Source organism: Ailuropoda melanoleuca, chromosome 2 (genome assembly GCF_002007445.2).
Source record: "Ailuropoda melanoleuca isolate Jingjing chromosome 2, ASM200744v2, whole genome shotgun sequence".
Classification (NCBI taxonomy): Eukaryota; Metazoa; Chordata; class Mammalia; order Carnivora; family Ursidae; genus Ailuropoda; species Ailuropoda melanoleuca.
Window position 1 is genome coordinate 3,699,749 of NC_048219.1, and position 25,515 is coordinate 3,725,263.

At 54.0% G+C, this 25,515-nt stretch overlaps 1 protein-coding gene across 2 annotated transcripts in view; it reads right to left on the minus strand.

The window, feature by feature from the left end:
* The window catches only part of ASAP3 (ArfGAP with SH3 domain, ankyrin repeat and PH domain 3), a 47,749-nt gene that overhangs the window by 1,739 nt on the left and 20,495 nt on the right, over nucleotides 1-25,515 (minus strand). Inside the window, exons 2-24 of one of the 2 annotated variants that reach the window (XM_011228384.3) lie at nucleotides 21,609-21,681; nucleotides 21,375-21,520; nucleotides 18,418-18,492; nucleotides 16,973-17,022; nucleotides 10,289-10,400; nucleotides 9,994-10,079; nucleotides 9,494-9,569; nucleotides 9,273-9,359; nucleotides 8,976-9,091; nucleotides 8,023-8,092; nucleotides 7,610-7,697; nucleotides 6,388-6,436; nucleotides 6,065-6,258; nucleotides 5,844-5,977; nucleotides 5,517-5,611; nucleotides 5,126-5,303; nucleotides 4,094-4,179; nucleotides 3,811-3,926; nucleotides 3,180-3,247; nucleotides 2,978-3,085; nucleotides 2,642-2,837; nucleotides 1,531-1,738; nucleotides 890-981 (exon numbers count right to left, since the gene is read on the minus strand). In XM_011228384.3, coding sequence (XP_011226686.3) covers nucleotides 890-981; nucleotides 1,531-1,738; nucleotides 2,642-2,837; nucleotides 2,978-3,085; nucleotides 3,180-3,247; nucleotides 3,811-3,926; nucleotides 4,094-4,179; nucleotides 5,126-5,303; nucleotides 5,517-5,611; nucleotides 5,844-5,977; nucleotides 6,065-6,258; nucleotides 6,388-6,436; nucleotides 7,610-7,697; nucleotides 8,023-8,092; nucleotides 8,976-9,091; nucleotides 9,273-9,359; nucleotides 9,494-9,569; nucleotides 9,994-10,079; nucleotides 10,289-10,400; nucleotides 16,973-17,022; nucleotides 18,418-18,492; nucleotides 21,375-21,520; nucleotides 21,609-21,681 — 2,503 coding nt within the window. The remainder of the gene's footprint in view (nucleotides 1-889; nucleotides 982-1,530; nucleotides 1,739-2,641; nucleotides 2,838-2,977; nucleotides 3,086-3,179; nucleotides 3,248-3,810; nucleotides 3,927-4,093; nucleotides 4,180-5,125; nucleotides 5,304-5,516; nucleotides 5,612-5,843; nucleotides 5,978-6,064; nucleotides 6,259-6,387; nucleotides 6,437-7,609; nucleotides 7,698-8,022; nucleotides 8,093-8,975; nucleotides 9,092-9,272; nucleotides 9,360-9,493; nucleotides 9,570-9,993; nucleotides 10,080-10,288; nucleotides 10,401-16,972; nucleotides 17,023-18,417; nucleotides 18,493-21,374; nucleotides 21,521-21,608; nucleotides 21,682-25,515) is intronic. The other variant, XM_034646361.1, reaches the window with a different exon arrangement.

Consider the following 25,515-nt stretch of genomic DNA (forward strand, 5'->3'; position numbering starts at 1 on the left):
TCTGTTCCACCACTGTCCTATCACGGATAGATGACATTATCCCCCATTTAACAGACAACAAACCAAGGCTTGAAGAAGCAAAGCCACTTTTCCAAGTCCCCACATCCTACAGCCCGAGCTCTTCTCATCACACACGTCTCAACAACAGGTATCCGCTAAATGCTGGGTGACGGATACCTGGCTGTGGACACACATTGGGATCTGGCGCGTGACTTCAATGGACTGTGGATGACGATTCTTCAGAGAGACCCAGCTCCTGCCCCTGCTGTCTCCCACTCCCAGCATAGACAACCACTGCCACCCCCGAGGGATCCCCAGGGGAACAAGAAACGTGGTTTCGTGCTCAGCCAACTGGCCCTGTCCTGTGCCCACTCCCAGGTTCCCCAACTAACTATGGGTAACTATGAGAGGCTTCGTGATTCAGCAGGGAGAAGCTGGATTCAGGGTGACAGCTCTTGCCGTGTCCCTGTCACATGCATCTCTGCCTGGGAGCTGGCAGTCTGAGTGGATTCCAGGAGACTCCTACACGAGGGGACAGTCAGGCAAACCAAGGGCTGCTATACGGCTGCCCTAATCCTGCCTCACTACAGGGAAGTGGGCCACCAGCCTGGCTGACCCAGGTCTGCTCATTCACCCCTGGAGAGAAGCCACAGCTCGGGCCTCATCACCTCTGCCATCCCTCAAGACCTGGGCCCTCCCCAGCTTCATACGTCCCAGGCTGGAGTGGGAAGGGGGCGCACCAGAGGCAAACTGTGGCCACCCGGCCTCCTACGTACTCCGGTCATGGGCAGAGGTCCCCAGGACTCCACCCCAACCACGTACTGTTGACCCACGCTGCCTCCCAGGTGTCCTGCTCCCGCCCCACAAACCACAGTCCCAGAGCTCATACCGGCATGTTCCTTGTGGGCAGAGGCTGCCTGGCTGAGGGACAGTCTTCCAGGCTCCAGTCCACCCCGCCGATAGGAGCGAGTGCTCTCGGAGCTGGAAGGCAGGGAAAAGCCAAGGTGACCTCATGCCGAGAGCCTCTTAGAGTGGGGGAGAAAGAGCTCAGGTACAGGCTGGGGCCCAAGACAGGTGGATGGAGAGTCCTCCAGGGCCCCCAGGCTGGGGCCATCACAGGCCGCAGAGGCCTGGAACTGGAGCTTTCCTGCACCTACTCCCCAGACTCCAACCTGAAAGGGCTGTTTGCGGGGAAGGAAGGACTGGATCGTGGGTTGGAGATGGGACACAGCAGAGATCCCACTAGAACCTCTAGAAAGAGCCACACGGCGGGACTCAGCCTTCTCTACTCCATCTACAGCAGTCTGGGCCCCAGGCTCCTCCCAGCTCGCCAGGCGAGACTCAGGGCAGGTGTCTGAAGGGCGAAGGGTCCACTCACCCTCCACTCAAGGGCTAGCATATCGCGTTAGTCATGGGTCTCAGAGCTGGGAGGTGTCCCAGTCTTTAGGGAGGCACCATTGACAGGTGGGGGAAATAAATGATATACAGAGGGGTCGGGAAACTTGCTCAGCTGCATAGCTGGGCTCTTACCTGAACCTGACCGGGGGGTACGTCTCCGCAGGGGTGGTTCCAGATGGCAGGCTGGGTCGGGAGGGGCCCTCCTCAGAGCTGGGCGGGGTTTGGGTGGGACCCGCAGTGTCCACAGGGCTCGTGAGGCTGGATGGGGTGGAGGCTGGACTGCCTAGGCTCTCAGGGGCCGCGGAGAGCTCTGAGCTCAGGCTGGGGACTTCAGAACGATCTGGAATCAGAAGTGATAACACCCGTCTTTATCTCTCACTCTGTTCTCAATTTCAAAGCAGTCCTTGGCCTCTCAGGCCTATCACGGCTGCCCCCACTCCCCACGCCACCCACCTGTCTGGTGTTCCCCTCCAACTTCTCCCCACCATGCTTGGGTCTCATTGGCTTCCCCTCCAACTTCTCCCCACCATGCTTGGGTCTCATTGGCTATGACAGCTAGGCCACGCTGGCGCACTGTTCTGCTTCTGCTCCCCTTGCTCCTCAGTCTGGACTCCTCTGCTCATCCCTCAGGCTCAGCTCAGATGCTACCGCGACAGGACGCCTTCCTCAACCACCCCTCGGTCCCAATAGGACATGCTCCCTCCCTCCCCTGAGCTCTCAGAACAAGCCTCTTCATTCATTCAACAAACAGTTCTTGAGACCAGCTAGGTGCTGAAATACTGTCAACAGAACACTCAAATTCGAGTGCTTTTGACATTGACATTTTTGTGGGGTGAGGGGGAAATTTACATTCTATACCATTGCGTCTAATATTGTAACGAATTGCATTCGGGCTTTTATCTCCCCCACTAGACTGTGTCTCGGTAGCCCCCAAAATACAGGAGACAAAGTGGATGGCCAATAAATGTTTCTTTCCCTTTTTATTTAAGTAAAGCACTGAGGAATTTGGAAGAAGACAGACCTGGGTTTGGATCCCACATCGGGGACTTATTAGCTGTGGGATCTCGGACACATTACTTAACATCTCTGTTCCTTTACCTGAAAGGGGGAGATGATAACCTCCACCTGACAACTGATTGCGAGGGTGGCGTGGACTAACGCCTGCAGCCTTAGCTCGGCGCCGGCACACGGGAGACCCTCCGTGAACGGTATGACAAGCATTTTTGTGGGCAGCCAGCCGTACCTCCACTGGCATGTCCTGCACGCCCTTGGACCATGGTCCGAGAAGTGTTTTTGACCGGCAAGGGTGGGGGGCAGGCCTCACTCTGGCTCTGAGGAGCAGCTGATCCCAGGCTGGCGATGGTCTCATAGGTTTTGTTGCTGAGGTCGACCCTCCCGCTGGCCCAGCAGGCCTGGGCTGGGGGCTTCAGAGGGGAGCGCTGCGGGGGCAAAAGTATGGGAGAAAGGACAGTTGGGTTCCTCCAGGTCAGCCCTGCCCCTCCCCCCACCAGGCCAAGTCGGGCTCTTTCCATCTTCTGTCTCACAGAGGTCCAAGAGACAAGACGGGGCGGGGACCTACCTTCTCTTCCTCGTCCTCCTCACTGTCAGAGCCAGGCTCAGTGGAGAGTCCCCAGTTGTAGTCCACGTGCAGGGGGAAGGCAAGGGTCCCGGCCTGGGCCTGCTCCAGCTGCCAATAACAAAGTCCTGGCAGTTCAGAGGGTCAGGGGCTCAGCAGAGAGACAGAAAGGGTCAGGGGCTTCCCCTCCTTTCCTAGACCTCACCAGCTCCTCACACTCCTTGTGCTGCTTCTTCCTGGCTATGTCCAGAGCTGTCTCTCCTGCCTCGTTCACTGTGAGGGGCAAAGTCAAGGGTCATGGTCAAGGTCAAAAGGCATTATAGTTTAGAGGTTACAATGGGCCTTTGGAATCAGATTGTGTTTGAATCTTGGCTCTGTTACTTCCTGGCTGTGTGATCTTGGGCAAGTTACTTGGCCTCCCTGGGCCTTGATTTTCTTATCGATAAAATGAGTATGATACTTGTAATTTTCTGATGAGGTTGTTCTGAGGTGTTACTGTGCCAGTAAATGGTGGATATCAGAATCACTATTATTTGAGTTCAGCTAGTATTTATTTGGTTAAGTACTTTCAGAAACATCATTTTATCTTCTTCGCAGGTCTACTAGGTCAGTGGTATTATACCCATTTTACACATGAGGAAGTTGAGGTTCAAGAGATGAGTGGACAAATCCCAAGGTCACCGAGGTGGTCAGAGGCAAGCCAGGATTAGAACCCCAGTCTGTCTGCAAAGTCCATGCTTGTTACCAGCGCTCTCGGTCTGGGCAGAAGGCAGGAAGTTCCACAGGAGAGGTAGTAAGGAACAGAGGTCGGCTGGGGGAAGTGCTGGGAGCCCCACCTGTGCCAATCGATGCTCTCCCTTTCAGCAGCAGCTTGAGGCAGTCAGCTTGGTTGTAGAGAGCAGCCCAGTGCAGAGCGCTGTTTCGGTCAGCAGCCTTGGCGTCCAGGTGACCTCTGAGGGGGCGGTGGGGGGTCAGGGAGGAAGGAAGGGGAACAGACAGGGGAAGGGGTCAAAGTCAGGGAGAAAAAGAGGGAGGGGGAAGGATTGTGGAGAAGAGAAAGGAACGGGGAAGGGGTGGAGGAGGATGAGGAGGCGGGCAGATGGGCAGGGAGGTTCTCACCCATTCTGGATGATGAAGTCCACCAGGGGCAAGGAGGTGGGGCTGGCGACTCTGATGGCCAAGTGCAGGGCGAGCTCTCCAGGTGCCTGGGTACACGTCCACACCTCTGAGTTTCCCCCAGTTCACCTGCCCCCAACCCGGTATCACCCTCTCGAACTCTTGCTGCCCCCGACACCTCCAGATAGAAAGCTGTCAGAACCCTGAGAGAGGAGACCGCAGGGAGGGAGCCTCATGTTTGGCAGGAGGGCGAGAGACCATCCTTTCATGCTTCCTTCCGTGACTCTGCCTTCTCTTGTCCCCAGTGCTTCCCAAACTTGGTTCTTAGCCCCGGGCGTTCTCTCTCTGCTCCTCTCCCTCACTGGTCCCCCCAAGGGCTCAGCGAACCTCAGGCTTTCAGCTCTCCTGTGCAGGCTGTTCCAAATTCTTACCTCACCTAAGTGCTGCACCCTCTGGCCCACTGGATGGCCCCACCAAGGTATCAGGCAGTTCAAAGACATGACATCCATTTTTCATGTACAGTGAGCAACTCCTGTCAATTTAACCTTCAAATGTCTCTGATACCCTTCCCCTCCCACCCCCTGGCTCATGTGATGTTTGCTACTAGAACCACCAACACAATAGCCTTCCCTGATCTAATCTGACTCACCCTTACCATGTCCAAGGCTCGTCAAGAAAAAGGAAAGATACTAACATTTCTTGCACACATATTATGTGCTTGGGCCTTTATATGCACGACTTCATTCTCACTTCAACCCTGGGGGTGCTATCATCCACTCATTTCACAGATGAGAAACGGAGACTCAGAGAAGTTAAATAACCCGCTCTAGGTCACGCAGTTAGGAAAATGCAGAGCTGTGACTCTGGCCCAGGTCCGCCTGACTTAAGTGCTCGGTCCCATTTACCCCTCCGACGGGTGGGGTTGGAGCAGACGTCAGAGGTGGGGTAGAGGGGAGTGACAGCTAGTCCCGGAGAAGGACTGGGGAGTATGTGAGAGCGGGTGGGGTCTAAGTGGCCCTTGGAGGTGGTCCTTACCTGCCCCTCCGGCCCAGGCAGCAGCTGTCCAAAGTCCTGCCCGTTAGCGAAGGCCTCCAGTACTGACAGGAGGTCCCGGTTGCAAATGGCCGTCCGGAGTCTCTGAGGCTCCGGTGTGGACCGGCGGGCAAACCTGTGTTCCACATACTTGGCCACGATGTAGTCTCTGCGCGTGCTCCTGCCGAAGTCAACCACAGTCTCAGAGCAAGGGCCGCTTCCACCCCGCTGACCCCCGGAATCATCCCACAGGAGCTACAGATCTCCTTTCCCCGCAACCAGGTCCTGGACTCTTCCAGATCTGTGGCTCCCTTCTCCCCAGACTATGGGAGCTGGGGAAGCAGAATCCCCAGCCAGGACGCACCCCCCGACCCCCGTCTGAGAATGCCCTTACATGTCACTCTCAGCTGAGGGTTTAGGGCCGCCATGTGAGGGCAGCTGGGCCTCCATGACCTCATTGAACCGCGTGTTTCCGATGTTCAAGGCCAGCTGGGGTCGCAGGAAAGCGGTGGAGTAAGACCGGTGCTTAGGACAGCGCCCCCTGTAGGACCGAGCCTCCAGAGGCCCGGCTCCGACCCTCCCCTTTCCGGATCTCCAGGATCCTGCCCCACCTCGCCCCGGCCCACCGGATCCCACAACCCTTTGGCCGAGCGAGTCGGCCCAAGCCCCGCCCCGACGAAGCCCCGCCCCAACCCCGCCTTTGGCCCCGCCCCGCCCTCACCAACAGCTCGGAGGGGCCCAGCAGGTCCAAGGTGAGGGACTGCATGCGCGAGAAGCGCACGCCCAGCTCGCGGTGGACGCCGGAGCACTGGATGCAGGTGAGCACGCCCAGGTTGGTGCTGAGCCACGTTGGGTCTGCAAGGGAGAGCGGCTCGTGCCTGCAGGTGAGGCCCGTCCCCCCCACTGCCACCTCCCTCCTCCCTCCCTGCCCCGCCGGCCCACCTGCAGCCCCGCAGTCGCAGCACTGGCCGTTCCCGGGCCTGCTCTTCACCTCGGCGATGAGCAGCTTCGTGAGGTCCTGGGGCTCCCCGTCCAGCCCGGCGCCCCCGCAGGGCCCCGGGCCGCCGCCGCTGGGCTCCGCGAGGAAGGCACTGCTCAAGGCCTCATCCTTGCTGTTCTGTAGCACTGACACCCACCTACAGAGACGGTGCAGGGTGGCATGGGAGTGATACCCGCAGGGGTGGGGTACCCCGAGGTTGGGAGGTAGCTAAGGCTCCCCTGACCCCACCCCCAGGCTGGCCGTCGTGGGGGGGGGGGTCACTCACGCCTCACACTCATGTTCATCCTCTGCCTGGAAGTGGTATGTCCTGTTGTCTGCGGGGAGAGGAGGGTATGTCGAGCCCACAGAAATCCAAGGAGCCCGCACCCAAACCGCGGGGTCCAGGTGGAGCTTTGTACCCGTGCAGCCAGGCTCCGCCCACCTGGCAGTGGGGAGGGTAATGGCGGGCAGGGTAGTGCTGGCAGCATGGGCAGTTTCTCAGAAGTCACCTCCAAAGGAGGATCCCAACAAGGCCCCTGTGTTCCAGGGTCTGGGGAGGTCTCCCAGGGCATAGGACCCCACCCAGCTCAGAGGCAGGGTATCCTCTGAGCCTACTGCCAGCACCCACATGGGCCCTCGGCCTCCTGTCTGGTCTCCCTGCTCCCCAACTCCCCCTTTTCCCCCAACCTGTACCAGCTGCCAGATTGTTGTGCCCAAGGTTCTGATCTGATCAGGCCACCCCCTCTCCAGAACCCACTGTGGCTCCCTATTGCCAGGAAATAAGGTCCAAACCTTGAAGAGGCATTCCCAGGCCTCATCTCCCATGGCTCTCCTCTGCGAACTCTGTACTCTGGTCAGCGTGGTCAGACCCACTCTCCTGCTCCCATGCCTTTCATCATGCCAATCCTGTCTCCTGAAATGGCCTCTCCCAAACTCTGTGTTCTCTGCCCTTCAAGGCTACACTCAGATGCTCTCTCCTCCAAGCAGCCTTTCCTGATTCCCCACCGCAGGGCAGGCCTTCCCCTCCCTTCTCTTTGACAGTGCTGTATCTGTACCTCTCTTCTGGATACTCCCCATCATCTTACAGTTCTGGGTCCCCACATCACATCCCTGCCAGAGAGAGCTCCTCGAGGATGAGATCTAGGTCTTTCTCAGCCTGCACTGGCCCTCACATAAAGCCTGGCACCAAAGCCTCCAAAGGATGAAGAGTGAAAATTTTAAAGAAATACTTATTTCGAAAGCCGAATTACCCAAATCCATTCAAATATACTTTACAGAAATAATTGTATTTAATGTGGGACGGGAGTGTATTTTAATGTTTAATGGGATGTGGAATGAAGCCTCTAAAAAGAGTGTCCAGGGCCTCAGGTGTCCGATGCCTGCAGGGGCAGCCGTTTGATAAACACACATGGGATTGGACACAGGCCCCTAACTGAGCCTCCGGGGAGCTGACGGGTCTCTTAGAGAAGCCCCGGGCAGTTGCAGGGGAGGAGACAGGGACTACTCACGGGTCACCAGGTCAAAGCACTTTTTCTCCTCAGGGTTTGGCCTCACTTGGCATGTCAGCAGGGTCAGCTTCACTGGGGGCCGGTTTATCTGTGGGAATATGGGGAGAGAGGACACACGTTACCCTCTGGGTCTCCCAAACTCTTAGGCCTCCATTTTCCCAGTCCGTTAAATGGGCATAAAACTCCCGTTCCGGTTCATGTCTCCCCTTTCCCAGCACCTCATGGATATGGAGTGTGGGCCAAGATTAGGTTGGGAGCTTTGGGTCCCATCCTTCCTCCCACAGGGGGTCTCCAGCAACCTGGATCCAGGTTTGGGGGCTGGGGCTGGAGGGAGGGTTTCACACTTGTTTGTTCAGAAGCAAAGAGAGGACCTATCGATAGTGCCCTGAGACGCCCACCGCTCCAGGCCTCACCGTGCTGTGGGAGATGGTCAGGCAGCCATACTTGACTCCACACTTCCTTTTCTGCCAGACTCTTCGAATTCTAGAGCCCAAAGGGATAGAGAGACACTGACCCAAGGCTCACATCTAATTCCCCTCTATCAGAAAACAGAGTCCTGGACCAGGTCCCCAGCCCCACCTGTATGACCTCTTCACCTCTTCTATGCCCTAACCCCTACACCCCTCACTTTCTGGGGCTCCCTTCTGATGGAGGAGACATAGCCATGCCCTGAGGTAGCTCGTAGTCTGATGGGGGAAATCCTTATTCTGAGAGGGATCATGTGACCCTGGCCCTCTGAGAGCTTCTAGTCTGATAAAGGAAACACACCTCCCAACCTTGGGAACTCCTAGACTGAGAGGAGGACCAGGCTCTTGATCATAACACGTGCATTATGACTCCGGATAAAGCAAGATAAATACTGAGACCCCAAAAATAAAATTAGCAAACCCATAATCCAAAGCTACTTAACACTTTGTAAGAGGTAAATATTAATTAGTATAACAAAGTTATTCTTCTCTGATAAAAACTGATTAGTAAGTAGAAATGTGAACACATCCCATGGAGCCTTTGCATTTCACATACTGATTTTTTTTATACCAGGGAGCAAGGCACAGTCAACACTTTCATTTCCAGGCATGGTCAGTATATTATAGAGGTTAAGGGTGAGGGCATGGGGATGGTCCAGGGCGTCGTAAGTGCTCAGTTAAGTGCTAGCGGCTGCTTTTAATCTTTTCAAGTTAGGAACAAGCAGTGGCTTCTAGCAGGAGTTCACGTGCCTAGGATTCTGGTGCTTTTGCATTGCTAGAGTGGAGGGTCCCGGAACCCTCCGAGGCTACATAAATGATCCCATTGGGCAGCTCCCCCAATGGCCATTTCCTGGCTGTGTGGCTTTGGGCAAGCTACTCGAGCTCTCTGAGTCACTTACCCATCACTCTTCTTGTAGAGAAAGCCCACCTTCTCTGTCCCGAAATGCTTGTTGCCTTGGTGCTGGTGGATGCTGTAGCCGCCTCCACCTCCCGAGTTCTTCCGGCTCAGACTCTCCTGTTCCCGGACATGCAAGGAGACCTTAGGGCATCTGGGTGGGCGGAGCCTCCTTCTGCAGGGGTCTCTCTCAGGGACACCTCTCAAGGGACCCTTGAAGTGGGGTCTCCCTCCTCCTGCCCCTCCCTCCACGCTGGGCCCTGGGAGAAGGCGTTCATTGGGGGATGATTCAGGGGCTGACCTCTCTGCTCTCGAGCTGCAGGGCCCCTCGGAGGGAGTCCCGGAGCCGGGTCAGCTTCTGTAGTTCCCCCTCCTGGGCCTGACGCAGCTGAGGAACAGGGAGCAGGACCTCGCTGTCAGCCAGGGACGGGCCAGGGGCACGGCCTAGACAAGCCGAGCCGGCGCCAGCTCCTCCACACCCTCGCACTCTCCCAGAAAGACAGGGGCCGAGGCCCCACTTACCGCATGCACAGAGGCTGCCAGCTTCTCGATGAAGGGGGACAGGCTCTGAGCCGCCTTCCAGCCATCTTGGAAAAAGCTGAGAGGCGTGAGGCCAAACAAGGGATGAGAAAGATGAGGAAGAGAGAAGCGGGGAGTGTGGGAGAAGGTGCTCCAAGGATCACAGGGCACCTGGGGGGGGCAGTATTCTCCCTTCTCTGGAGCCAAAGTTGTCTGGGTCCAGACCGCACTTACTAGCTGGATGATGTCAGTAAATCTGAGCCTCAGCTTTCTGAGGAGAAAATGGGTTGCTGGGCATTGAGCGGGAGCAAATGTGTCAAGTACTGAGTGCCTGATACACGGTGAGCACCCACTAAAGAGGCGGCGTAGAAACGTTCCCAACAAGGCACAGACAAGCAGAGTCCTGGAAGGCCTGCCGGATCCTGGGGATGGGCCTTGTTTTGTGCTGCCTGAAGGGTGAAGGGGCACGGCCGGGGGCTGGGGGTGGGGACGGGGAGACCTACTTGTGCTGGGCGTGGAAGAATTTGATGAGGCTCTGCAGGAAGTCAGGACCCTGCTTCATGTGGCTTTCCCCGGCTCTCAGCAGATACTAGGGAAAGAGCAGCATGCAGGGCGAGCAGAAGCTGAAGCCTGGGGGCACGGGGCTGCCGTCCCCATCCCGGGCTAATCTTCTTGGCCATCACTGAACCTCGGTGATAGCCTTCTTGGCCAGGGCCTGTGACTGGGCCCCCCCGGGGTTCAGGAGACGAAGACAGGAAGACACATCCCACCCCACCCTCACCCCTGCAGCACACTTACCTCACACATGTGCAGCTGGAAGACACGTCGCTCTCTCTGCGTGTCCTGGGCCACCTCCCCGGGGCTCCCTCCTGGCACCCTGGCCCGGTCCCTCTCCTTCTCCAGCCTGGCCCTAGGCCCCAAGGAAAGACAGGCTTGAACAACTCTCGCTAGAGCCCCTTTCACGCCCCACCACCTCTACGTGCTCCTCTCTGCCACGAGCACACGAGAGAGAGGGGGCCCTGCTGTGTGCCCGCTGCGTGGCAGGGCTGGGATACAACGGTGAACAAGGCGGATTCAGGAATCCACAGGCTGGTGGGGAGAACAGCTAAGAGAGCCACAGAAGACTAAAATGGGGATTCGAGCCCGTGGGGCTCCTCAGAAAGTGCTGTTCGAGGTGAGATCAGAAGTCTGAGAAGTTGCCTGGAGGAAGCTAGGAGCATCAGGCCCTGTGACGGCCGGAGGCAGGAGGCATCAGGGCTCCGGAGTGAGGTGGAGAGGAAGTGGTTTCCGGTGAGGTGCAGAGGGGCCGGATCACGCAGGGCCTGATTCAGATCGTGTCAGGGTTCCCAAGAGCAATGGGAAGGAGTGGAGGGTTTTTATGCAGGGAAGTGATGGGCTTCGATTAGGGCCAGGTGGGGTGTGAGGGTGACCAGTATGATTCTGCTGGAAGGGATTTAGGACCACGTGGCTTAAGGGATCACGAAGGGCCTTCGTGCTTCTGAGCCACGGAACTTCCCACGTAAAGCTTAGAAAACCCTTGTTCTTTCCTTTGTAAGTGAAGACGGTGCCTCCCATGCTTGTAGCTAAGTGTAAGCTGGGCCTTGCCCCCACAGATCTCAAGGGTTGGCTGTTTTCCCTCTTTGGGGATGGGTGGATGTGTGTGCCAATGATTTCCTGGAAATCCCACGCCCATCAGACCACCCACTCTCAGCCAGGAGAGTGTTTCCACATCTAAGCCTGGGCACACGTAACCACAATTCCTCTGCCATGGAGATGTCTTGCTTATCAGTTTTGCTTTCAAGTAGGTGCCAGCCCTGAGCGAAAAGATAGCTGTGGGATACATTACAAACATCACTTCCCCTCTCCGAGCCTCAGTCTCCTCATCTGAAAAATGGGGATCCTTATCTGTACCCAGATGAGACAGAGGATGCAAAAGACTTAGCACACAGAAGACCCTACAGCTATTATTATCACAGGTCCCTCTAGGCCTTAGTTTTTCCATCTGTAAACTGGGGAAGCAATGGCCTAGGCAGAGTTCATTCTGGCTTTCAAGTTCCAGGCCTCACTGACGTCAGGCATCTGGGATATGTTTATACGCAGAATCTGTCCCGGGAGACCCACAGAGCAACCGTGGACCCACAGAGCAACCGTGGACCTACAGATACTTTGCCCAGGTGACGCGGATATGGGGGCCGCTCTGTGGGTGTAAGGTGTTTAGCAGCAACCCTGATCTTACCCGTGACGTGCCGGTAGCATCTCCCCGTTGTGACAGGCAGAGATGTCTCCCGGGGATGGGAGGAGGGGAGGGGTGCAAAATCACCCTGAGTGAGAACCACTGCTCTAGAGTGCGGTTCTGTAGGTTTTCTAGAAAAAATTTCTTAGAAGTGACAATTTTTCATTTCCCTAAGGCTTTATGATATCCCGAGAGGGAGTCTGTGACAGGGTAGTGGAGTTGGGCAGGGGGGACTGACCCTACGACCCAGGGGTCACGACCTGGGGGTCACGACAGATGCTTTTTTGGGGGATCTGAAGATGAGCAGCAGAGAGAGGTGATGGCTAGGCCTGCAGGGTGTCAGCAGTGAGCCTGGCAGCTTGCTATGGAGGGCGGGAGACAGAGCGGGCAGAGCTGCAGGGAAGGGCAGGGGAATCTCCCATAGACGTTGCTCCCACATGTTTCAATAGTGAAAACCCAAAGATAAGGTAAATGTCTATCAGTAAGAAGTAGTTAAATAAATTATGCTACGGCCGGCTACAGGAATACTATGCAACTGTTAAAAAGGGTGCGGAAGCTCTATCCACACTAACCTTGAAAGACGTGCTCCGCAGTAAATGGACAATATGGTACAGCAGCTAGAAATGCCCCGTCTGGATTTGAATGGCAGCTCTCTCACTTAACCTTTATAAATCTTTCTAAGCTCCAGTTCCCCCTTTCAAAAATGAGACAAATACCACCTTGTTCTCAGACGGTATAATGCACGGTACAGTCCTTAGTATACAGTAGGCCCTCAACAAATAGGATTATGATGGCTAATGATAATGATGGTTATGGTAATAACCACTGGTGATTACTTTATTTTTTTAAGGTTTTATTTATTCATTTGAGAGAGACAGCAAGCAAACACAAGCAGGGGGAGTAGCAGAAGGAGAGGGAGAAGCAGGCTCCCCAGCGAGCAGGGAGCCCAACTCGGGGCTCGATCCCAGGGGGGAGACTCAAGCTGAAGGCAGACACTCAACCGACTGAGCCACACAGGCACCCTGGTGAATCCTTTAGATAATGTTGTTTGTTTGTTTGTTTGTTTGTTTAGCATAGGGTGCTTCCTTATTTATTTATTTAATTTTGGGTGGTGGAGTGAGTACTGGCTCTAGTGGAGATTAAAGGACAGAAGCTAGTTAGCTCCGGATGAAGACAAGCTGTAAAGCACATACATGGCTTCGTGAATTACCATAGCTCCGTCCCTCAGCCTCAGCTAAGGGAACCTACAGAGCTTTACCCTACCAAGGCTGACCTACTCCCCTGAGATGACCTGCGACCTCAAACTACTAGCTGGGGGGTGCTTTTTAGTCTCTCACACCGTGGCCAGAAAAGAGCAAAACTCTGATTCCCTCAATGTCCTCAAAGGTTCACCAGTGTGTCATAAACATTTCAACTGTTGGAAATATTTTATTTCCTTTGGAGTTGCCGCAAGAGGAGTAAAATGAACAGGGAGTGAGAAGCAGGGACATGCCAGTCACTGAGGACACCGAGAGAAATGGAGAAGGGGACGTCGGGGACAGTCTGGGATTCAGACGGGGAGTGAGGGGGTCCGTGAGGAGGACGGTGGGAGAGGAAAGGAATCGAAACGAATCATGCACCTCCCAGCCTGACACCCTGAGCGGCCTCTCCTGTGATGCCTCCCCCCATCACCTTCCCTCCACGAAACAAAATCACCTTTCTTCGCTGCTACCCCAGGGGTCGTACCGTCCTGCTGGCAACATCGCTTTGTATTTTCGTCACTGACCGACCCACCTCTCTTCTTGCTTACAAACCAGCGGGATCCTCTAAGGCAGGGATTGTGGTGGTATTTCCCCCCCTTACTTCTTACCTATAAATTGGGGATAATAGCCCCTTTCCCTGCCAAGGGGAGGAAATCTGATAAGATATCTGAAGGGCTTTTCACAGTTCCTCGACAAAGGAAGCTCTTAAGTGAGTCTAAGTATCATCATCTGTTATTACTAATTGTTATTTTTAAGCACTGATATGCTGGGTGCTTGGCTAGACCCTTCACATACTAAAGGGACAACCCCGTGGGGCAGGAATCATTACCCCGTTTCACAGCTGAGGCGCCTGAGGCTGAGACAAGTCACAGATCGCTCAGCTGTTAAGCGCTAGAGCGAGGACTGGAATCCAGGTCCGACTGATGCTAAAGCCTCGGGGACGGCATCGGTGACCAACACTGCCTCAGAGCTCCATCCCTCCTGCCCTGCCTGGTCCTCCCAGCTGGTGATGGGCACAGTGTCTTTTCTTTTTTCCAAAATATATTTATTTATTTAATCTTTAAATTTTAATTCCAGCATAGATAACATATGATATTTTATTAGTTTCAGGTATACAATATAGTGATTTGACAATTCTATACATTGCTCAGTGCTCGTCACAGCAAGTGATTTATTGATTTGAGACAGAGAGAGAGAGGGTACGATGGCAGGAGGGGCAGGGGGAGGGACAGAGAATCTCAAGCCAACTCCTGGCTGAGCGCGGAGCCCCACTCGGGACGCCATCCCACAACCCTGATACCATGACCTGAGCTGAAACCAGGAGTTGGTCGCTTAACCGACTGTGACCCCCAGGTGGCCTGCAAGTGTACTTAATCCCCAGCACCTATTGCCCCCACCCCCCACGGTGTCTTTCCTGACAGGTCACAGTCAGAGACTGTTTTACACAAGATGAAGCCGAGCCCCAGAGAAGGGACGTGATTGTCCCAGATCCTGAGCTGCTCGGGGGGAATGCTCGGAGCCAAAGCCTGGGCTCCTGCCTCTCGGCCCCTTGCTGTGCTACCCTGGCCTCGCTTCTGGCTCAGAAAGATGGCCAGTAAATCTTGCTGAACTGCAGTACTAGCCGCTTGATAGGCACCACGCTTACTGCACCTCCGCGTCAACCCTGCGAGGTGGTGCTGGCCCCATTTTTCAGATGAGAAACGGACTTGCACATGGAACAGCCTAGAAAAACCAGGCCCCTGCACAGGGCCGGGGATGCCTTTCTTCACCACTCCAGGCAGGGCGGGGAACCACGCTCCTCTAGGAACCACCAGGAAGTGAGACTTCTGCTGGTATCCGACATATGCTGTCCAGGGCCCTTCCACTGCCGCCCACACTGGTGTGGGGAGACAGAGGCGGAGATGCACAGTAGCTCGGGGCACGCCGATATCTAGCGAGAGCTGAAGCCCCCACAATAAGGCTGCACGCAGACACGGCGGCAGGACACGTAGCTCAGCCTGTGTAGTCCCACGGAGCACGCACTCGGAGAGAGAGAGCCAGACTCAGAAGCCCCAGGTTCTAGTCCAGGCCCTGTTGATAACCCACCAGGGGCACCTTCACCAAGCCCCTCTCCCCATCAACTACAGAGTCTTTTCTTGAACAAAACCTTACAGGCAAGATCAAGATGGAACTCTGGTGAGAGCAGAACTACCTGGAGGAGGTTGGCAGGTGGGGGTTACTCTTTCCATTTGGTACACGGTGTCCCACGAGGCTGGGGACTCACTTAAAGTAACTCGGAAGGATGCAGGCCGTGTGGTGACCCCACATCGAATCCCAAACACAAAGACTGCCTGCGTGTGCGCGCGCTTCCCTGGGCCTCTCGGGAGGGCAAATGGCCATGCCCGTCCCAGCTCCCGTGCCGTTCACCCCAGGGTCTACACGCACAACTGCAGTGTAGACGGGGTCGCTGCTGGCATGGGAGGGTCATGGCCTTCCTTCAGCCTGGGGAAGTCCTAGGGCTGGAGGAACAATAAAGTTCCAGGATCTACTTCTTAGAATGGATCCTACAAAAGTAATAATTATGGGTGGGAGCAAAGATTTAGCTCCAAGAATGCTTCCCCAAGGACAAGGGGATGAAATACGTCACAGATCATGCGTATGTTGGCACCCATTTAAGTGATGTTGTATAAGAATATGTAATGATGTAGAAAGATGGTCACGATGTATTTTTAAGTAAAAAAAAAAAACCAAACAAACCAAAAAACCCAGTATGATCGTTATGTTCTCAGTTTTGCAAAAATATTTCTTTATATATAGAGAAATGACTAGAAAGGGGTGCCTGGGTGGCTCAGTCAGTTAAGTGTCTGCCTTCAGCTCAGGTTGTGATCCCAGGGTCCTGGGATTGAACCCCACATTGGGCTCCCTGCTCAGTGGGGAGCCTGCTTCTCTCTCTCCCTCTGCTTCTCCCCCTGCCTGTGCTCTGTCAAGTAAATGAATAAAATCTTAAAAAAAAAAAAAGAAAAGAAAAGAAAAGAAAAATGACTAGAAAGATGTTACTACTTGAGGATTGAAAATTAAGATTTTCCTCTTGGTTTTGCTAGTTTCCCCTCCCCCCGAGATTTTTAAGTGACAAAACGACAGGGTCTGCCCATACTATAAAAATATTCAAACAACAGAGAAGTACTGGCTAGTCCCCACATGGCCCTAATCCTCTCCTAAGGATAATTAAAATTTTTCTTCTTTTGCTTCTCCTTATTTTCTAAATTATTCACAATGGACACATACTGCTTTCGCAAAATGGAAGAGAAAACAAAATTTTACAAACAGCCAACAGTGCTCTGAGGTATGGTGAGCCTGGCGGAGCCCTGGCAGAGTCCTGCAGACAGACCCCAAGGAGTCTCTGCTCTGGGGGAACTGGCTCCTTCTGTCCCCATAGCTGGTGAGAGGTCCAGAGTATCGTGTGGTGAACCCAAGAGGCCTGGGTGTGACACTGACTCCCTTTCCTCCTCTATGTCCACCAGAATGTTTAGAGATACCACCTGGTGTTGCAGAAAGAGGATCAAGGAGGATGAATCCCAGTTCTACCTCTGCCTAACTGTGTGGCCTTGGGCAAGTGACTTAACCTGTCTGAGCCTCCAATTCCTCCTCGGACAATCGGGACGCTAACCCTTCCCGCACAGGGCTGGGTGCTTGCGAGGATTAAGTGGCTGGCATGCAGAGGTGTTCAGTAAATGGTAGCTTCTTTCCGTCCCTCTGCCCACGTCTGGCACCACTGAGCAGATGGGCCTCTGAGCAGCACTGTGAGGTCCCTTCACAATTGCTCCCCTTTGGTGGTCTCGCAGTCCAGCCCCCAGACTCCCGTCAGGCCTGGGCATAAATCACCCCCTGTAAACACCTCTAGAGAGTGAGATGCCATGCACTTTTGGGTGACATGTTCGGGCAGCACTGAAGTTTTCCCCGGTGTCCAGTCTCCTGCTGCGACACCAGCATTATGCCCATGGGGAAACCACTCTGACCGTGGCCACTTACATTTTGGCTTCGTAGTCCTTCCACGCCTTCTCCAGCTGCTTTTTGGAATCCTGTGGTTTAAAAAGAACAATTTGCCCCAAAGGGTGCTTGGGGTCTGGAATCCACAGTACACTTTGCTACCTTTAAGGCGACCCTGCACTTTCATGCTCCCCTACGCTGCTCAGTGCCATACTAACCCCTATCCCCAAAGCCCTTACTGTAAACCTCACCACCCAAAAGAGACCCAACAGGCCCCGCTCTCAGGGCTGAGCCCCTTCACCCACCCAACCTCCTTCCATAGTTGTTAAGAATCAGCTGGGTTTGGTGGGCCTTGGCCCGAGGTGTGGGAAGTCTTTTGGGGTCTGCCCTAAGTCCTCTCCTTCAGAGGATGGAGATCACCACAAGGATGAGGATGGGAAGATGGAGGTCAGACTCCTCCCCTAACTTTATCCCACCCCTTCCTCCTGCCTGGTACCAGATCATCCTCTCAACAGGAGGGGTACAGGTAGAGGGACATATGCACAGAGAGGCTAAGAAGTCTACCCAAGGCCACAGAGCGAGCCAGTGAGACCTGGATGATCCCTGGCCTAGTTTGCCTGAGCCTCCTCCAGTGGGACTGCTCACACCCTTCAGAATTGCCCCAGTCAGCTGTGGGGGGGCGGGGAGGAAGCTGCTTGGCCGGTTTGGGTGGTTCCCAGGCTGGTGACCAGCCTCAGGCAAGACGGAAGCCTCTAGGGGGAGGACAGCTTCTCTCCTGGGCCTTCTGGGGCAGATCTCTCAGGGAGATTATTCTGTCACTTTCTTTCTTTCTTTTTTTTTTTTTTTAAGATTTTATTTATTTATTTGACAGAGAGAGAGACAAGCCAGCGAGAGAGGGAACACAAGCAGGGGGAGTGGGAGAGGAAGAAGCAGGCTCCCAGCGGAGGAGCCTGATGTGGGGCTTGATCCCAGGATGCCGGGATCATGCCCTGGGCCGAAGGCAGACGCTTAACGACTGAGCCACCCAGGCGCCCCTATTCTGTCACTTTCTTTGAGTTCTGCTCTGCCTGGAGACGGGAGCTGCCAGGTGCAGAAAGGAGCCCCAGATCCCACCCTGGCTCCTCCAGCAACCAGCTGTGTAAACTGTAAGCAGGTTACCAAACTCCCTGAGCCTCGGTTTCCGCACCTGTGGAACAGGGATGATAGTGCCTATAGAACCCACCTCATGGGGTTGTTGTAAGAGCAGCCCGAGCTATCTCACATAAGGGCCCAGGCACACAGTAGGTCAGCCATCCTAGGCTGACCCCAGAGCCAGGTCATCCTGTCCTTCCGAGGCTCCCTAATATGGGGTCAGCACTCCCACTGGGACAGCCTCACTTGACCTCAGGCTTCAGCCCAGCCCTGCCTCCCCTCTGGTCTCCTGCCCACCGCTTTCTTGCTCTATCCCACCACCTTTGGGCACCCCCACTCCCCAAATGGGAACTCACCTGTCGCCCGTCCCTCAGCTGCCCCTTCAACAGACTGTCCAGGGGGAATGAGACGATGTTGTTCAGGTTTTGAACCTGGAAAACGCAGAGACCCCCATACCCCACCCTGGGTGACCATATGTCCAGCCCCAAGGGGCTAGGGCACAGGGAAGCATCGGGAGGCAAAGGAAGGCACTGGGGTAGAGGAGGTGAGGGAGAGAGAGGTGAGGGTGGAAGGTAGCAGGGGTGGCAGAGTCGGTCTCCCGTAACAGCTGTTATTCCCGCCCCTGACTAACCCAGCCTCATCACCTTCCAGCTCTAGAAACATCCATGGCCAGTCCCATCTCCGGCCCTTTGCCTCCGGCACCCTCCCTTGTCCCCTCAGACTCTGACTCTGAAGTGCCCATTTGTCGTTGGTATCTGGCTAACTCCTCATCACCCCCTATCATGTGAGGAACCCTTCCCCTGTGGTCACATGCAGTAAACACAGGAGTCAGAGCGGACCAGAGCCCCCCATCCTTGGGCTGTAGTATTTAGATCAGGCACATGACTCAAGCTAGCAAATCAGGATCCTTCTTGGACCTTTCTGCCAAAGTCATGGGAGAAAGACTGTCTTTCATCTGGCAATATTGTGAATCTGGGTCTGCTGGGCCATCTTGCTCCCTGAGCAGACACAGAGAGAAACTATCTAAGAGAAAAGAAAAGAAGCCTAAAGCCAGTTGCATACCTGGATTTTCCATTACACGGCCAATGAATTCTCTATTTAAAAAATCCTAGTTTGAAAAAATAAATCCTGGGGCGCCTGGATGGCACAGCGGTTAAGTGTTTGCCTTCAGCTCAGGGCGTGACCCTGGCGTTCTGGGATGGGGCCCCACGTCAGGCTCCTCCGCTAGGAGCCTGCTTCTTCCTCTCCCACTCCCCCTGCTGTGTTCCCTCTCTCGCTGGCTGTCTCTATCTCTATCGAATGAATAAATAAATAAAATCTTTAAAAAGAAAAAGAAAAAATCAATCCTATTTTGAATTGAGTCTCTATCATTTGGCAGCCCCAACTGCCTGTCTCATATTTCAGCTCGCCTTTCAAGGTATGGCTTGGATCTCCCCTACTCCAGGAAGCCTTCCTGACTGCTCCTACCCATTGCCTATGCTGACCTTTCCTTTTAATTTATTTTAAAAAAGATTTTGTTTGTTTGTCAGAGAGAGAGAGAGCACAAGTGGGGGGGGGGAATGACAGGCAGAGGGAGAAGCAGGCTCCCTGCTGAGCAAGGAGTCCGATGGGGGACTGGATCCCAGAACCCTGGGATCATGACCTAAGGTGAAGGCAGGCACTTAACCAACTGAGCCACCCAGGCATCCCTTAATTTTTTTTTTTTTTTAGATTTTATTTATTTAAGAGAGAGAGAAAGAGTGTGTGCACAAGCGGAGGGGAGGAGCAGAGGGAGAAGCAGACTCCCTGCTGAGCGTGGAGCCTGACACGTGGCTTGATCCCAGGACTCTGAGATTACAACCTGAGCCGAAGTCAGACACTCAACGGACTGAGCCAGGTGCCCAGTGACCTTCCTTTTTCTGACTTCTGGCAGCACCAGGCCTCTGACCCCACTTGCTGGGTTCTTGAATTTGTACCGCACTGCTGGTCATGCTCGGTGTCGTCCCACATCTCGGTTCCTTCCTCCCCCAGTAGACTGTGGCTCTCTAAGGCACAGCCTGACTATTTCCTGTGTCACCAGCCCCCAGTACAATGCCCAGCACAGAGGAGCCCCTCAGCAAACCCTAGTTTGACCAATACAGGGGGAGGAGAGAGAAAAACAAAAGCAATCACTAATTCAGTTGAACTCAAACACTAAAGACCTACATAGAGGACAATGTGAGAGGCCGTGCTGTGCAAAGAGAGATAATAATGACAGGTGCCATGGTAGCAAACACTTATTGAGTGCTTACTCTGGAGGGGACACTTAACTCGCGTAAGCCTCATTACAGGTCTATGAGCTGGGTACCATTATTAGCCCAATTTTAGAGATGGGGCCCAGGCAGATTGAGTGACTTGGCCAGAGTCACACACCCAGAGAGCAGCAGGGCAGGGATTCAAGGCCTGAGTCTAAATCCAAGGTCCGGGTGCTCAGTCACCAAGCAAACTGCCTCGTGGAGGTAATCCCACCAGGGACTGGGCAACGGAGGGGCTGGAGCTGTGGAAGCTGGTCCAAAAGCCACGGAGCCCGGAGAGAGACGGGCTTTCCCGAGGTGCTACAGCCAGGCTTGTGTTCAGACGCTGGAGCTAGACAATCTGGGTTCAGATCCAGCTAGATGAACTCAGGGAAGCTGCTTGACCTTGTGCCCTAGTTCCCCAGCCTGTAAAGTGAGGACAACAGTAAAACCAAACCCACAGAGCTGTGCTCCAGGATTCGACGGGTTAACCCACGTGTGGTACTGAGAACTGTGCCTGTTTGAGGGAAGAGCTTACATCTCAGGGAAAAACCTCGGGCAAGAACCGGAGGACACTGGGCAGGTGTAGGAGCTAAGACGCCTGTTGAGGGGAGGTAGCCCTGGAGGCTTTGAGGACATGGCAGACGTAGCTGGGAAAGCAGAGGACCAGGAGGGTTCAGGGGAGGCAGTGGCACAAAGACAGGAACCCCAGTCTGCCCTCCCTTCTCCCAAACCCCCTGCAGGGAGCCCTCTCTTTGTGGGGCCCTTCCCCTCTGTGAGCCTCCCTCTGCTGCTGGGTACTCACCGCAGAAGAGAAGGAGGAGGGCAGAGATGGAGAGAAAGCGGGAGAGAGAAGATGTGGGAGGGGAGTCAGAGAAGAAGAATGCAAATGGTAGGTCAGAACTGGAAAGGGAACTGGGTCACTGGTCAAGGTCAAGGGAGACTAGAGGTCCAGGGCAACCCTGGAGAAGGGTGGAACCCTTCTCAGTTGGGTTCTTAAGCCCGTGTGATTTACCCCGAGCCTAGACTAAGGGCTGGCTGAGAAAGGAACAGGGCCTCACCAGGTTCTTGAAAAGTGCAGCCACCTCGCGGGTGAACACGGCCAAGTTCAGGAAGCCAGTGGACAGCTCATGACTGTTTTGGGACAAGTGGCTGTTGCCTAAAGACTCGACAGCCTCTCGGTACTGTTCCTCATTCTCCACATGGCCTGTGGAGGCAGGGAAAGGCTTCAGTTCCATGCTGGGGCTGGGGAAGGGGCTTGTTGGCCAGGCTGGGCATCAGGCAGGCTCACTCACCAAGGCCGGAGCTGTGGATCGCCCGCACAGCCTTCTTTATTCTCTGCAAGATGGCCTGGTCTCCTTCCAGGGTCTGGAAGCAAATGCAGACAGAGTTCAGGGATGCTCAGCTGAGAGGGGTGCCTGACTCCATGATCCCACCCTCTAAACACACATATAAAGTTTCTTCTCTGGGGTCCCCCTGCACCTCCCACCAAACATGAACGGACCACCTTCTTCTACCCAGACCACATGGGACGCCACAGGTCAGTCACACCACTCCAGGAAGACCTACAGGCTTTTCTCCCCAACTCCAATGCAGGCCAAGTAAATGCAGCAATTCCAAGGCATGTGGCATAGTGAGGAACGCCAGACCTGGGTTTGAATCCCAACTCTGGCACTACCTAGTGTGTCAATCTAGACAGATCTGTTAACTTCTCTAAGCCTGGGGTGCCTTGTTTGCAAAAATGGAGATGATACTATGAGCTCCTGGAGGTGCTCAGAGAATTAACGATCTGACAAATATACACAAAAATGCTTGGCAAAAGACCAGATGAGAAAACACGGACATCTCTGGATTCTCGAAGACACAGAGGGAAGAATGCTTGTTCATCAGATCCCGGGCTCAATAAGCAGAAGGGGCCACACTCATCCCCGACTGGAAAGAATTGGTGGGACGTCATCCCACAAACTCTGTGGGTTACAGAACAGACAGCAGACGGTGGGGAAGGCCAGAAGATGTGATGGGGAGAAGCCGGCCTCGCAGGCCCTGGGGGGCGGAGGGGTCTCAGCCGGGGATCAAAACCTCCTCTTTCAGTGGGGTGCAGAAGTGCCAACCTCATGGACCCCTTAGGAAATGCTTACTGAAGCTGGAAATGATAGAACGTTAGGGCTGAGAAAGGCTGACAGAGCCACGGATGAGGAGACCGAGGCCTAGAGAGGGCAGGGCCTGGCCCAGAGCCAAAGAGCGGGGCAGCAGCAGAGCCGGCCTTCCAGCCACTGCTCAGCACGACGCTTCACCCGCACACCATCCCCCCCAACCCCGCCACAGCCCCACCCTGAGCCCGGCCCCACCTATTTGGTGCGGTGACTAAAAAGGGATCAGAGTTTATATCCAAAGAGTTACTTTCAACGTGACAAGAGTTAGCAAACACATTCGGAATGGTTTCTCCAAAGACTCCAAAGGAGACGCACAGCAGGGCATGCACAGGGCCGACCTCAGGGGCCACGTGGCGTGTCGAAGCCTTCGGCATGTGGGAAGCCTAAAGCCTAGCGGGGGCCCGGGGGTCTCGTGCTGAAGCTCAGCTCCGGTGCCCGGATGCTGTGTGAGCTCCAGCAAGTTGCTTCCTGATGAGCTATCTGTGCAATGGTGGGAAGTAATGCCTCCCTGTCAGGGCTGTTACGAGGATTATAGGTATGAGGTGACACACACAGAGGGCTGAGCTGGGTGCTGAGCGCAGAGTGTGTTCTCCAAGAACAGTACGTGGGAGCACAATCAGCGTCTGCAGCTGCTGCGGCTAGGAGGGTCCATCAAAATCTGCGTACTTTTCCTACAGGGACTAGAAAGTCAACCTGCTGCTCCCTGAGTATAAATTTCATGTTTGGGACAGGTGGTTTGGGGAAACGGAGACCCATCCCAGGGCTGAAGAGAAAAGGTCAAGGAATTAGGGAGATGCGGGGGGAGGAGGCCCTATCTGAATGAGCTAAAGAACTCAGACACTCTACCAGAGAAACACAGACAAGAGGGGAGAACTAGGACATCCGTGTAGTTCCCGAAGACCCAGACAAGGAAACACGCACTCGCCAAAGCCCTTGATCCTCACCTTGAGACTTGAAAGGGAAAGCTAAGATGTGATTAATTTAAGGAGCTCTGACTTCACTCCAACAGACAGCGCAGATCACAGATAGGAACGAATTCCAAAGAGGCTTAGAAAACTCCTAGAAAGAGGCTCAGTCAGTTAAGCCTCTGACTCTTGATTTCGGCTCAGGGCATGCATGATCTCTGGGTCCTGGGATCGAGCCCTGTGTCGGGCTCCATGCTCAGCAGGCTGTCTGCTTCTCTCTCCCTCCGTCCCTCCCCTGCCCTGTATACTCTCTCTCTCAAATAAATAAAAATAAGATCTTAAAAAAAAAAAAAAGAAAGCTCCTTAGAAGGCAGATCCATGTGCCTAGCAAACCGAAAACACCCAATAATTGTTTACCTAAATGAACGACATTTTGCAAAGTCCCGGGACATGGACCTGAGAAGTCTGTGTCCATGCTCTAGATACTTTTCTTCGGGGAGTCTCCCCACCCCATGACACCTATTCTCAGAAAACTGCCCTCCTCCCCTGTAGAGGTGGGTCCTTTATTACCTTGTTTGTTCTAGCCAGAGTTGCCTGGACCAGGGTGGACACCTGACCCGGGCTGGCCCAAACAGCTTCTCTCTCCAAGGAATTTGGAATGGGGCTCTGGGAAGTTGGCTAATTGGTCTGCAGTACTTAAGCTGGGACATCTTTCCCACCATGCACAAAGAGAAAAGGACAAACCAGATGAATAGAAAGAAGCAAATGAGACCCAGGCTGCCCATGGAAAGCAGAAGAAAAAGGCTGCTCTGGTTTCTGGCAGATCTCCAGATCCCACACCCTGAGAGGCTCCTCCACACTTCCTGTCCTTGGGTCTTCATGAAATATCCCTGAGTCCAGCCAACAAATTCCCCTTCGTGCTTCAGCTGGTTTGAGAGGATCTCTCTTCCCTGGAGTGTGGCAGAGACTGCTGGTTGGCTCCCAGTGTCCATTCTCTCTTCTTCCTTAGCAATAAGAACCCTGACTCTCCAGATGGCTACTTGGTCACTCATAATACAGGCTATACCTCCCAGCTTACCTTGCAGCTGAATGACTAAGTGCTGACCTATGTCATACAATGGATATTTCATTTGTTAGCTTCCAGAAGTATTCTTAAAAGGAAGGGAGGGACTACACACCTATTAAAATGGCCAAAATCCAAAACACTGACAACACCAAATGCTGACGAGGGTGTGGAGCAACCGGCATTCTCATACACAGCTGGTGGGAATGCAAAACGGTACAGCCACTTTGCTAGACAGCTTGGCAGTTAGTTACAAAACTAAACGTACTCTTACCATACGATCCAGCAACTGCACTCCTTGGTATTTACCCAAATGAACTGAAAACCTATTCCCACATAAAAACATGCACATGGATGTTTATAGCAGCTTTATTCGTAACTGCTAAAACTTGGAAGACAATGGAATATATTTAGCACTAAATAGAAGGGAGCTGTCGAGTCACAAAATACATGAAGGAACCATTAAATGTTTATTTCTGAGGGGCACCTGGCTGGCTCGGTTGGTGAAGCACGTGACTCTTGATCTTGGGGTTCTGAGTTTGAGCCCCACGTTGCGTGTAGAGGCTACTTGAAAATCTTTCAAAAAATGGATATTACTATGTGAAAGAAGCCAATCTGAAAAGGTTGCATCCTGTCTGATTCCAACTATGTGACATTCTGGAATAGGCAAAAGAAGGGACACAATAAAAAGATTAGCGGTTGCCAGTGGAGGGAGGAATAAACAGGTGGAACACAAGGATTTTTAGAGCAGTGAAACTTCTGCATGACACTGATCGTGGATACACGTCACTATGCATTTGTCAAAACTCATAAAATCTACACCAAGAGGGAACCCTCACGTAACGATGGCTCTGGGGTGACAATGACGCGTCAGTGTAGGTTCACGGATTCTAACAAATGTACCGCTCTGGTGTGGGACAGTGACAGTGAGGGAGGCTGTTTGTGGAGTAGGAGGTATAGGGGAACTCTCTGTACTTTTCTGTGTGTGTGTGAAGATTTTATTTGTGAGAGAGAGAGAGCGCATGAGCGGGGCGGGGGGGAGAAGCAGGCTCCCCACTGAGCAAGAAGCCTGAGGTGGAAC